The 12,743-nt window shown below is 36.2% G+C and overlaps 1 protein-coding gene across 1 annotated transcript; it reads right to left on the bottom strand.

Moving 5' to 3' along the window:
* Window positions 1-1,730: 1,730 nt before the first annotated feature.
* LOC127808273 (amino acid permease 6-like) lies at window positions 1,731-5,244 on the bottom strand. The gene is made up of 6 exons (XM_052346738.1): window positions 4,913-5,244; window positions 4,588-4,821; window positions 4,177-4,485; window positions 3,922-4,072; window positions 2,418-2,640; window positions 1,731-2,275 (listed from the first exon to the last, which is right to left on the bottom strand). The coding sequence occupies exons 1-6, from the start codon at window positions 5,034-5,036 to the stop codon at window positions 1,832-1,834; spliced, it is 1,485 nt and encodes a 494-aa protein (XP_052202698.1). The 5' UTR covers window positions 5,037-5,244; the 3' UTR covers window positions 1,731-1,831.
* Window positions 5,245-12,743: the final 7,499 nt, after the last annotated feature.

Below are 12,743 nucleotides of genomic sequence, written 5' to 3'. Positions count from 1 at the left end.
AGAGATAGAGGCGGCATGTGTGGGCACGTCTAGGGCAGGAAAAATATGAAAAAAATATAGAGAAAAATAGAAAAATAAGATTAAGAGGGTTGTGCAAAAAGATTTGGTGTTTGCCTTTCGGATTTCTTGGATTTCAAACAAACTAGCTTCGATATGTGTGCATTCAAAATATCGGGGTAAGTTCTAGAATTTTCTTTTAAAATTCTTAGAATATTATGAATTTTTGTGAAAAAATATTTAGGCAAAATAGTTAAGAAAGTATTTATTTGGAATATTAGATAGGAAAATGGGGGGAAAATATGAAGAAATTGAGGTATTGATGTATTCCTTGTATAAACATGATTTATAGGATCGTTGTGGCTCGAGATAAAGTGATTTTTAAGTTTGGCATGAAAATCTAGGTTGGGTACGAAAATCGAGGTGATGTACGTTTTTCAAGATGTTCTGAACTTGGTGCAACAGGTGAGTGGTTTTCTCCAAAAGCTTGTTTATAATATGATTGCTTATATTATACATGATATTCATGAGAGTTATGATCATTTGTCATATTTGTTCATATACCATTGCATGGAAAGTCATAATTTTCACATGGCACGATATTATTAGCATATTGATACTCGTGCATGGGATTGAGATGTCGTCCTGATAGTGTAGTCATAATTCCCCAAGGGTAATGATGGAACAACGTTTGAGAGTATCTCGAAAGCAGGTCAGGATTACTACTAAGGGTTCTGTACTGAGCAAGAGGGCCAAGGAAGTGACACTAGGGCATATATTTGTTCATGTATTTGCATTATACATTCATGTATCTGTTTTTAAATCCTCACTAGAAGATTCATTTTTTAATTGGGTTATGCCCCTGGAACATTCAAACGTTCAAGATAGGACTTGTAGCTTAAGCATGGAAGTGATTGAAACGTAACGACACAGGATGATGTGTCTGATGGATTCAATATGTAATTCCGGTATTTTGTTTCATCATGAAGAAAGGGATATGTTTTTAATCTTATGCTTTTTTTTAGGATTAGTATAGTAATCTCAAAGTATGTTATGTATTCTTAATGGTGAATTGAGAAATCAATCATGTAATATTATTTTAATCTCAAAGTTGTTTCAATTTGGGCCTTCTCAAACTTTTGATTTTTGTTGATTAATTATAATTTCTTTTCATTATCATGAAAAACATTTGCATTTTCATTTACTATTAAGTGTCATATTGGCAGCATGTTTTGTTTATTTTAAAACATGTGGAAAAAGTAATGTTTGGTTAAGATTATAATTATTTTTTATTAATAAATTATAGGTCTAAGTAAAGATTTTAAAATTGTTAATAATAAGACTCACTATGCATAAGGGTGACAATTTGGTCACTCCACTGACCAAATTGCTTAAATTGAATAGATCGAATTTATTCTAAAAATCAAATTCAACCAATCGGACAAATGGTCAAATTGAACAAATAAAAAAAAATTCAAACAAATTGAACTAAAAAAATAACTAAGAAAAATAAAAGAAATAAAATCATTCTTGACTTTCGGACAATTCAGTTATTTTGATATTTTTTGAAAATCAAATCAAATTAAAATAATCAAAATATTCAAATTTGAAAATCGAAACGAACTAACTCACAATTTGAATCGAATCGAATTGAGTAATTTCAACTGATTTAATTTAGTTATTTTAATTTAATCAAAATGTTACTTGACTCTACTGAGACGAGATATTATATGGGGGCGGTGAAAATATATGGTCTAGATCATAAATTATATATGATATGATTCAAGAACTCCAAAAAAAAAAAAAAAATGGCAAAATTAGGCGCAATCGTTATTCACTCATGGGCCGGAGGTTTGAAGGGCTTGTAAGTCTTGATGTCAGAGGCTAGGCCTTGAATGGATCCAGCGGCCGCCAGGACGGACACAACCAGGCAGACCCAGCTTAGGACCTTTAGCCAAATCCACCTCAAAGATAGGCGTCGGATTCTCGCTCGTGCCACGTACATCTCTATCGGGAAATATACGGTTAGCGGATAAAACGACGCCGCTCCAATCAGCCCCAGGAACACATTGAAGAAAGGGAGGATCATGGCGATCACTGCCGTCACTATCACGTACGTCGTCCTCCACACCAGCCTGAACCAGTTGATATAATATGTTGTTCCGAAGGAGGAGAAGAATGGGACATTGACGGCGTGCTCTCTGTGTATGAACTTGCTCTCCGGCCATCGTTCTTGACACCCAGCCTCTACGAACCCGAATATCGGTTGGCAGAAGACCTGCGCGCATGCAATTTTAATTTTTTGATTTAATTAGTTCATACTCCAAAACACAATTATAATAATTGATCTAATTAAATTTATAAACTAGCTAGAAAATCATGAGAAAGACAGAGCTCTCAAACCAAGTGTTAATTTTGACCTGATAGGCCCCAATGAGGTGAATGGCGATGCAGACGTTGGCAAGGTCGACGAGCCAAAAGGGTTCGTAGAAGCCGAAGCCAGTGAGAAAATTCCCCGGCGCGTGGTTTCCGAAGGCTGCGTACCCAAAGCAGCCGCACAGGACGTAGAAGGCGGTGGTGGTGAAGATTCCGACGAGGGAGGCCTTCTTCATCACCTGGCTCTCCGGCGGGCTTGATTTCAATGTATCCTGCGTACGTACACACATTTCTTGGAGATTGTAGAATGATCAATTGTTTGTTGGTGTGGCTGCTGGCGCAACTCACTCTCACTCTCACTGTCACTCACTCTCTTCAACTCAAATCTCAATCCAAAAATGTAATAATATACAGTCGGAAATGCTAATTGGATCGAGATTCCGTAGGGGCATTTGATGTAAAATATTAATATAAATTTTCAAAAATAAGTAACGCCAAAATAAATGTCTGCTTGCTTATATAATAATAATTATATATGAAGCAAAGAAAGAGTAGTATATATTTTGGAGAGAAGTTCATAATTATGGGCTGCAACCACGTGAAAGAAGAAGCTGGTGGGGATGCAACCCCACAAAACAAAACAAGCAATCAAACAAAAGGACGATTCATCGGGTGAATGGGTTGATTGAAACTTGTTTGTTTGGGTAGGAAGGACAAGACCCGGAGGGTGTGGCTAGCTGTGGTCCTTATCGGGAAGGCCTGTTTAATAATAATATATATAGCCGCGTCCGCGTGGGCACTTGGAGCCAATGTCGTCCGCACCCAACCTATTTTGTCTTGTTTGGCCCAACGGACATCGAAATCTCTTGGCTAACCCACTATTTTTATCCACCATTTATACAACCATGAACCATTCATATATATATATATATATAAATATGTGTGTGTGTGTGTGACACGTGCGAACACATCAGTGCAACCCATTGATGGCAAGTTCACCTGTGGCTGAAATCCGCACCTGACCAGACTGGTGTGTAAGTTCTTCCACTTACGGTGCTTTCTCCCTGGGAACAGGGACACTAACAATTTTGATTAATTTTATAAATAAATCCCACTAAATAGGAGATAGTTTTCTCTAATCTTACCAAATAGTATTTTTTTATAAGTTGGGTTGTTGTCCCGAAAGATGAAAATTAATTGGGTTGGGAGCACGCATCCCAAGCAGTTACTATAGCAATAGCATAGCTGCAACAATGGTCTTGTCACCCATAAGCGGCTAAGGTTGCCTAAATTCAGTAGCTACCTATTTTCATCACAATTATTGTACCCAACTATGTGACATTTATTATATACCTATGTCATCTGACAATTCTTACAATTAAACACACACCTCTATTATTTTTATAAATTATAATAAAATTTTACTCTTAATATATAATTATAAAAGTGCTTAAACCAAAAGAAAAGGCTAAATTTTTTCAAGTGGTCTGTAAGTTTTGACGTTTGATTTAATAATTGTATTATTATGAGAGAGAGAGGAGAAGAGAGCTTGCCTGAATTTCGATGAGGACGGTGGAGAAGGCGTAAGCAAAGGCTATGTCTCCGACGGCTTGGAAGGTTCTCCACACCTTCTCCGACGCCGTCACGTCATCCCCGACCGTTGTTCCCGTCAACGTCGTCCTCGGATGCGGCCCTCCTCCTTTGTTCACCCAAATATAAAATATGCCTTCATATATATATATATATATATATAACCATCCATATATGTACGTCAATTGCCATTTTTAATTAATGGATGGATACCTGCAACTTTCGCCAGGGAGAGGCCGAGCCCAATGGAGGAATAAGCGAAGGACATGATGGCGGCGACGATGGAGAGCCACCAGAGCTTGTCGAAGTCGGGTATTTGGCTCAGAACGACCTGGACTCCCGCGAATATGATCATGAACGGGTAGCTCGACGTAGAGCAGCCGGCTTCATGCCCATGTTCGTGGAAGCAATTCGACCTTTTCACGGCCACCATGCTTATGGAAGATGTTATCGTGTAACCAATCGTTACGCCGACGAGATTCCCGTACTGAGCCAGTCCACACAGCTTCACCTTGGTGCCACCTTAATTAAGTTCCGATACAGAAACAAGTTTAATGGTTCTTTTATAGTAGCCATATATAGATATATACAGACGGCGGCAGGGAGCCAGTTTATATTAATTACCTAAATGAGCTCGGACGACGTCCATGTAGGTGTAGTTTCTCTGGCCGGTGACGGGGTCCGGCGACCGGTAACAGTCGGCGAGAAGGGAGGAGGTGAAGTAGGTGATGATGGAGAAGGCCAAGAGAACCGCCGGCCCCGCCACCCAGCCCAGCTGCGCTATCGCCCACGCCAGAGACAGCACGCCGGAGCCGATCACCGCCGTGATTATATGCGCGCTTGCAGTTATTAAAGTTCCTTCAAACCCAAATCAAACGCAACATGTATAGCTTTCTAATCCATTACAATATATGTATTACATCAATAACTATAAGAGTAGGGTACGTACCCGTTCGTTTGGAGCGGCCGTCGTCGTCCAAGCTCTTGCTAAAATCGCCATTTTCAAGGGTGCTGGGAGGTGGTGTTTCTACGATCATGCTCCTTCCGCTTTGCTGCTGCATCTCTCTAGCCATCCTGGTTTAGGAGAGTTTTGGATCAGTTGCCTTCTTCTTTATGCTATATTACACAGTTGCAGCAAAGGAAATTAAGCGGCTGCTGTTCTGCTGAAGAGCAAGAAACTGGTTTCCTTTATATTTGTCCGCACTTGGTGTATTGAATTTGCTAGGAATATTTGTCCACAAGTCCAGACCAGAGGCTTACTCGTTTAATTATTCTGCTGCTTCAGCTTCATGGTATTGGTCGGTGCCCAGTTTTATCCCCACTTTAATTATTTTTTATCAATTAATGGAAATAAATATATTGCATCATATTTTTAGATAACCTATATTTATTGTACTACTATATTTTTAGTTTTCAAGCACTTTTATTAATTAGTAATAAATATAATGTATTTTTAAATATATTATCGACTAATAAAAGTATATTGGACCCAAAAATGTAATACCATAAATATCCCTTCTTTGAAAGGGTTTTAATATTTAACATTTATTTAGACCAATGAAAAGCTGTCACGTTAATGGGTTAGTGGGTTAGGAAATACAGTGGGTTATTGTAGTGGCTTCCTTAAAAATAAAATGCATTTTAGGATATTGATCGGTAAATCCATTAGATTTATAAATTCAATAAAGTGATGACTCTGTGTCACCTTTTGATTGTTTAACGAAAAAATAAATAAATATTAAAAAATAATTATTAATTATTAAAATTTTCTAAGACCTAACTAAAAAATTTACTAAATCCTAATTGGGTTTGAAAAATGTAATAAACTCTACAAATCTTTTTTTCACATTTAGAATATTAGTAACAAAACTTATAAAAAATATCAATTTACTTTATCTTAAATTGTTGTATCTAAAAAAATGGATTCAAATTCAAGATAAGCCAAAGAAAAAAAAACTCAAAGAGGGAAGTTCGAAAGACTGATAGTCCCCGAAAAACTTTTTTGGATGGCATTTTTGGGTGCCACCTTTAAGAGACCCCTGAGTCTCAAGAAACCCTCCCAGATTCCTCTTTTGAGTCTAATAACATATCAATTAGTCTTTAAAATTTTCGATTGAAAATCCGTAAGAGATAATTTCAAAAGACTCGGGTGCCCCTCTCCTTGATAATCTTAATCGAAGAGTAATTCCTCCAACAAGGTATAACTAAAAGTATACTCAAACTATATTTTTATTACTTCCACAAACTCTTTTAGAGACTGATTTTAGTATCAAAAAGCCTACGCAAGAGACATCTCGTGGCCGTGTCTATTTTTTATTTTGCAATTTTTCTAAAGACTAGAAAATTGAAACGAACACTCATCTAAAATTATAAATTTAAGTTTTAGAATGTTTGCACGAAAGAAGTCATGGGTCTTTGACTATTTTATGTTCCGTAATTCTCTCAAAGAGTAGAAAATTGAGATGAATACTCATGTAAAACTATAAATTTATTATTATATTTAAATAATAAGACAATCCATTACTTAAAAACAAGTCAACAATAACTTTCATAAACTAGACTTGAAAATTTAATGCATATCAGTAGCCATTATGGGTTGTAGAGTGTGCTTTTAGTATAAGCACACGTTTTGGATAAATGCACCGCCCTTCCATTGAAATCTGTAGACTGTGGTCGTGCAACATCCAGTCGGCTGCGTGCATAGACTTTCTATTCTTAGCCATTTCACACTTGTATTTGTGGACAGTAAATGTCACAAATCACCTCTAAAATTAAAAGTTTTTAGTCTAATTGAATATCAAAAAATAAACACGCGAAAAGACCATTTTACCCTTATCTTAAAATAATATCTCCCTCTTCTGTTTCCTATTCCCTCCTCTCTCTTCTACCTCCCTCTTTCCTTCAACTTGCTGGTGGACGGCACAACGGCGGTGCCTGGAACGACTGGTAAGTCTCTCCTCCCCCCCGTCCTCCCCCTCTCCCTCTCTCTGCGACTCCATCTTCCATTTGAATCCATCCACCAAAACCCCTTTTGGGTTTCGATCAACCCATTTCCGGGTTTTGAATAGATTGAAACCCCTTTGGGTTTTTGGGTTCGAAGATATTATATATATATATATATATAGAGAGAGAGAGAGAGAGAGATCTGAAGTGACCTGAGGCGACCGCATCTGAGGGAGACAAATCGATGTAGATTGCGACGATTTGAAGCAATAGTAGCCGTTGGGACAGAGGGAGATGAAGGGGCATGCGACGATGATTAGAGGGGCGGACATAGACAGACGAGGGAGACAGAGAGAGAGAGGCAATGGTCGCTGGAGGCGGTGATCTTTGGCGGCTAACGCTTGTGCGATGGTGGCCATGGTGAAAACCGATGTGGTGGCCGCTGGCATTGTCCTTGGTGGCATTTGCTTTGTCAGGGGGGGACTGACTGCGGCGGTCAGAGAAGCGGTGGTCGGCCTTCATGGTGGCTGCAATGATCGAATCTGAGGGATACGGCGGCTGGTGGCGATCGAAACCCTTCTAGGTTCCGGTCTCTCTGTTTGATAGTTATGGAGTTTTTTTTTTTTTTTTTTCTTTATATATAAAAATAATACTAAATAAATAGAATTTTGATAAGTAAAGGGTAATTGATATTTTCGGAAGATGACATTTAATCGAAAATGAAAATGAGTTAATTTTGTCTTATAAATATGAAATGAATGAAATTTGGTAGTCATAAGAAGCATAATGATAGAATGAGGAATGGGGGGAGAAGAGAAGGCACTTGCGATCCATCAATTGGACTGAAAGTACGTCCATGATGACACCAGATGGCAGATGGTGGCCTCCTCTGAGCAGAGACAGAGGGACTGAGAGGACAAAAGACGTCAAAACTGACAAACCCAAACGTCACAGAGGGCGGTTACTAATTTGATGCTTTGGACTGGAGTCGCGTAGGTTGGGCCCTTACTTAGGCCTAGGCCGGTGACGTGTTTCCTTTTTGGTCGGAACTGTTTTCATCACGGAGAAAAGAGAAGGGATAAATTTCAGTTTTGATAAACAAAACAACATAGTTCACTTTTGTAATTTTGGCTTAGATATAATAATAAATTATTTTATTATTATTATTATTTATTTAAATAAAATTGTTTGAAAGCGTAATCCTCAAATTATTATAGTAGGTAGCATGAGGGATACAGTTGACACATACGATGAAAGACATTGCATACACATATGTCATAACATTATGTACCTTACTTAGATAGTTCATCATCTAACTTGGGTTCGCCCCTGGAACATTCGACGTTCCAGTCGGGACTTGCAGTGATGATATCGAGGTTGGAGATGTGTAGTGACGCGAGATGTCAAGAAACGAGAAAATGTGCCATGTTACGTTGTAATATGAATAGTTCAAGAATTAAGTACATTTGTTTTAATTTCAAAAGCTTATGTAATAACTTTGTAATAAATACTATGTTCAGTTATTCATGTATGTATTGCCATGAGCAGGTTCGATTCAGCTTCAGCTTTGTATTTATTTTCTAGTGTAAATATCTCGTCTAGCACTAGATAGGTCTTGGAAAATTTCGGGAGCAATGTAATTAAAAAAAAAAAAATAAGACCCAAATTTCCTAAGGCATAACACGCCCTTGAAGAGGTGGGCTGTTACAACCAATCTATCATTTGATGTGGAAGGTTGAAGTTCTGAATGATCATGTTTAGGAATATCATTCCTGATTTGATCGCTCCCACTGATCAAGTCATTCTCAAGAAACTTGACATTTCTTGATTCCACAATCCTAGTGCTATGAGATGGACAATAAAATCTGTATCCTTTAGACCTTTCGACATATCCAATGAAAAACCCACTAATGGTCCTCGAGTCCAACTTCTTCTCTTGTGGATTATAAATTCTCACTTCAGATAGGCATCCTCAAATGCGCATATGTTCTAAACTCGATTTCCAACCTTTCCATAATTCAAATGGTGTCTTTGGAACAGCCTTGGTTGGAACTCGGTTTAATATATACACAACCGTCTTTAGTGCTTCAGTCCACAAAGATTTAGGAAGATTGGAGCTACTAAGCATACTTCGTACCATGTCCAATAATGTTCGATTTCTTCTTTCTGCCACATCATTCTGGTTTGGTGAACCAGGCATGGTGTATTGAGCAACTATTCCATGCTCTTGAAGAAATTTAGCGAACGGACCAGGTACTTGTCCATCATTAGTGTATCTATCATAATATTCTCCACCCCTATCTGATCTCATGATTTTTATTTGATTCCCACATTGTTTCTCTACTTCAGCTTTAAAGATCTTAAATGCATATAATGCTTCGCTTTTGTTATGAAGCAAGTAGAGATACATATATCGTGAGTAATCATCAATAAAATGTGATAAAATATTTCTGATCATTTGAGTCCATGTCTGGACTACATATATCAGTATGTATAATTTCTAATATGTCTGAACTCCTATTGGCACCTTTCTTGGACTTGTTGGTCTGCTTTCCCTTAATGCAGTCCACACATGTTTCAAAATCAATAAAATCTAGAGTACTAAATACCCATAAAATATTTCTGACCATTTGAGTCCATGTCTGGACTACATATATCAGTATGTATAATTTCTAATATGTCTGAACTCCTATTGGCACCTTTCTTGGACTTGTTGGTCTGCTTTCCCTTAATGCAGTCCACACATGTTTCAAAATCAATAAAATCTAGAGTACTAAATACCCCATCTTTTATTAATCTCTTAATTCTCTCTATGGAGATATGTCCTAATCTTCGGTGCCATAATATAGATGAGTCCTCGTTAATAATACACCTTTTAGTACCAGTATGAACATGCATTGAACTGTAAGTGGTATTATCTAGTATATTAATACGATAAAGACCATCAGACAAAATACCATTCCTAACACAATCAGAGTTACAAAACAAACTGAATGATGTGTCTGAAAATTTTAAGGAATATCCGAAAGGCACAAGTCTGGAAACTGAAATCAAGTTTCGTGAAAAACTTGGAACATAAAAGGTCCTATCTAGTTTTAAAATAAAACCACCACTTAAAGTTAAAACACACGTTCCTATAACCTTCACATGTGAGCCCATCTTGTTTCCGGATAAGATGCTTTGCTCACTTCCCACTGGCTTCCTTAGGTTTTGCATACCCTGCAAGGAATTTGAAATATGAATTGTAGAGCCAGAGTCAATCCACCAAGTGTTAATATTAACATTAACCATATTATATTCATAACAAACAAACGAGGTTGGATTACCTTTATCCTCAAGCCATTTCTTGAATTTAGCGTAGTCCTTCTTCATGTGTCCCTTCTTCTTACAGAAGAAAGACTTGGACTCCTTCTTAATATTAGTCTGGGGTGGTATTTTACCCTTCCCTTTCTGATTGGCCTGAGATTTGCCTTTTCCCTGTGTTATAGTCAGCATTGCGCTTTCACTATGCTCCATCACAAGCCTACCTTCCTCTTGAACACACATGGTCATTAATTCATTAATTGACCACTTATCCTTACGAGTGTTGTGCGAGATTTTGAATGGCTCATATTGTGATGGGAGAGTGTTTAGGATATAATGTACCATAAATGAATAAAACATTGTAACCTCAAGTTTCTTAAGTTGAGCCGCAATGTCCCTCATCTGCATGATGTGCTCACGCACACCTTTTACACTGGTCTGCCTTAAGGATGAGAACTTCATAATTATGGTGCTTGTCAGTGCCTTATCTGAAGTGATGAATTGATCATAATGGCTTTCAGTAAGTCCCAGACTTTTTCATGCTGATCGACCGAACCACGTATACTAACCGAAATTTTAGTCTTAATGAACATCACGCTGAGGCGATTAGATCGCTCCCATCGCTCATAAAGTGCGATGTCCGCTGCACTGTTGGTATCAGTGATTGTTGGTGGCTCGTCTTTCCTAATAGCATTATCAATGTCCATCCACCCTAGATGAAGAAGAATTCTCTCTTTCCATATCTTAAAGTTATCACTCGTTAATTCAGGAATATCGCAACAAATATCAGAGAAATTAGCAAATTGTGAAGCTACATAAATATCATAAATGCTTATGTCAAAAATTTGAGGTCTAATTAAATAAATTGTATGTTTTACCAATGTAAATCATACATGAATGAATCTAATGACATAAAAATTGATTGTGGGCTAAATTTTTAATTCAAGCAAATTCATGTGTTTCTTATGATAGAATTATCAAAATATGTACTAAATTTAAGATTTATGAGTACATTAATTCTATCAAAATAAACTTTATGATAAAACCATCAAATTATATACTAACTCATAATTCCTGTGGGAATATTATGAGAATAATTTGACATTTTATTCTAATTAATTATATAAATATAATAAAAGTTCATGTGGGATAAAATTTATTATATTAAATATAATTAATTACAATTAATGTCTATAAATCTTTATGTGATCCCAAATAAACATAATATATAATTTTATTTAATTAAGGGTGTTGTGGCTAATCCTTAATTAATTAAAATTATATGGATCACTAGACATTTAAATATTATGCATAAAACTAAATTTTATGCAAATAATCTAAATTGCATGATTTAACTAAACACAATATGTTATCTCATGCATAAAAATAATATTGCATAATTAAATCATAATATTATGCACATATTATTAATTTATAAACTCATTCAATATTTTTCATAAATTAATATGGACATAATAAATTAATTTATGCAAATAATACAGAATTCTTTATTTTTATTTTTAACAGAAATGGGCCATCAGCACACTTAATTCTCCAAGCCAATAATTAAAACATGCCCATAAAATAAGCCCAAACCCATTTAATTAAAACAATAGTCCATGAAAAATAGGCCTAAAGTTATTTAATTAAAATGACAACCCATGAAAAATAGGCCCAAACTTATTTAATTAGAATGACAGCCCATGCAAAAATAAGCCCAAACTTATTTAATTAAAATACTAGCCCATGAAAACAGGCCCAGCCATCCTTGACATTGTTGAACAGTGTCATCTTCAACCTCCAGCCGGGTCATTTTGACTCAATTTCAACCCGTTTTGAAGACCCAGTTAAATCTCACTATTCTAACCATAAAAATTGATGATTTAAATTGCAAAATGCTCACAAATCAACTTCCCAAAGATTTCAAAACTTAAATCATCGAAATATGTCACAACCGTGTAGATCTAATCAAAACTTCAACATATAATCTTGCTAGAAAAATTTCAGAATGTTGGAAAAATTTTCAGAATACCAAAAAATATCAAGGCAGAGCCAAATAATGCTCTGATACCAACTGTTAGAGTTATATATATGTGATCAAACATGCTACAAACACCAAAATAGCATTTAGATCAATGCGAAAAAATTAAACGGAAGTTACCTCCAGCCATTGCAGTTTTCTTCTATTCTAATATTGGCTCTTCCAAGCTCTCAAACACCCCAAGTGATAGTGTATGATGAAAAGAAGGGATGATGAACTTAGGGACCAAAACCATAAATTTATATTACATTCTTCCATCAAGAATATACATACGTTTGCCACTTTACAACTCAATCAATAAGTATGATTATGGAAACATAATCATGAGAGCATAATATGGGCCAAAGAAATGTAAATAATTCATTTACAACTCAACCATAATAATAAAAAAACATATGGGCCACTTAAGGAACTTTACATTTATCTCTTTCTACATATAAAAATATATAAAAATCAACGGGAAAGACACCAAATAACCACCCAAAGGACATTT

This window comes from Diospyros lotus, chromosome 8 (genome assembly GCF_014633365.1).
Source record: "Diospyros lotus cultivar Yz01 chromosome 8, ASM1463336v1, whole genome shotgun sequence".
Classification (NCBI taxonomy): Eukaryota; Viridiplantae; Streptophyta; class Magnoliopsida; order Ericales; family Ebenaceae; genus Diospyros; species Diospyros lotus.
Note: the sequence above shows the minus strand (reverse complement) of the source record. Positions and strands in the feature narration are given on the sequence as shown.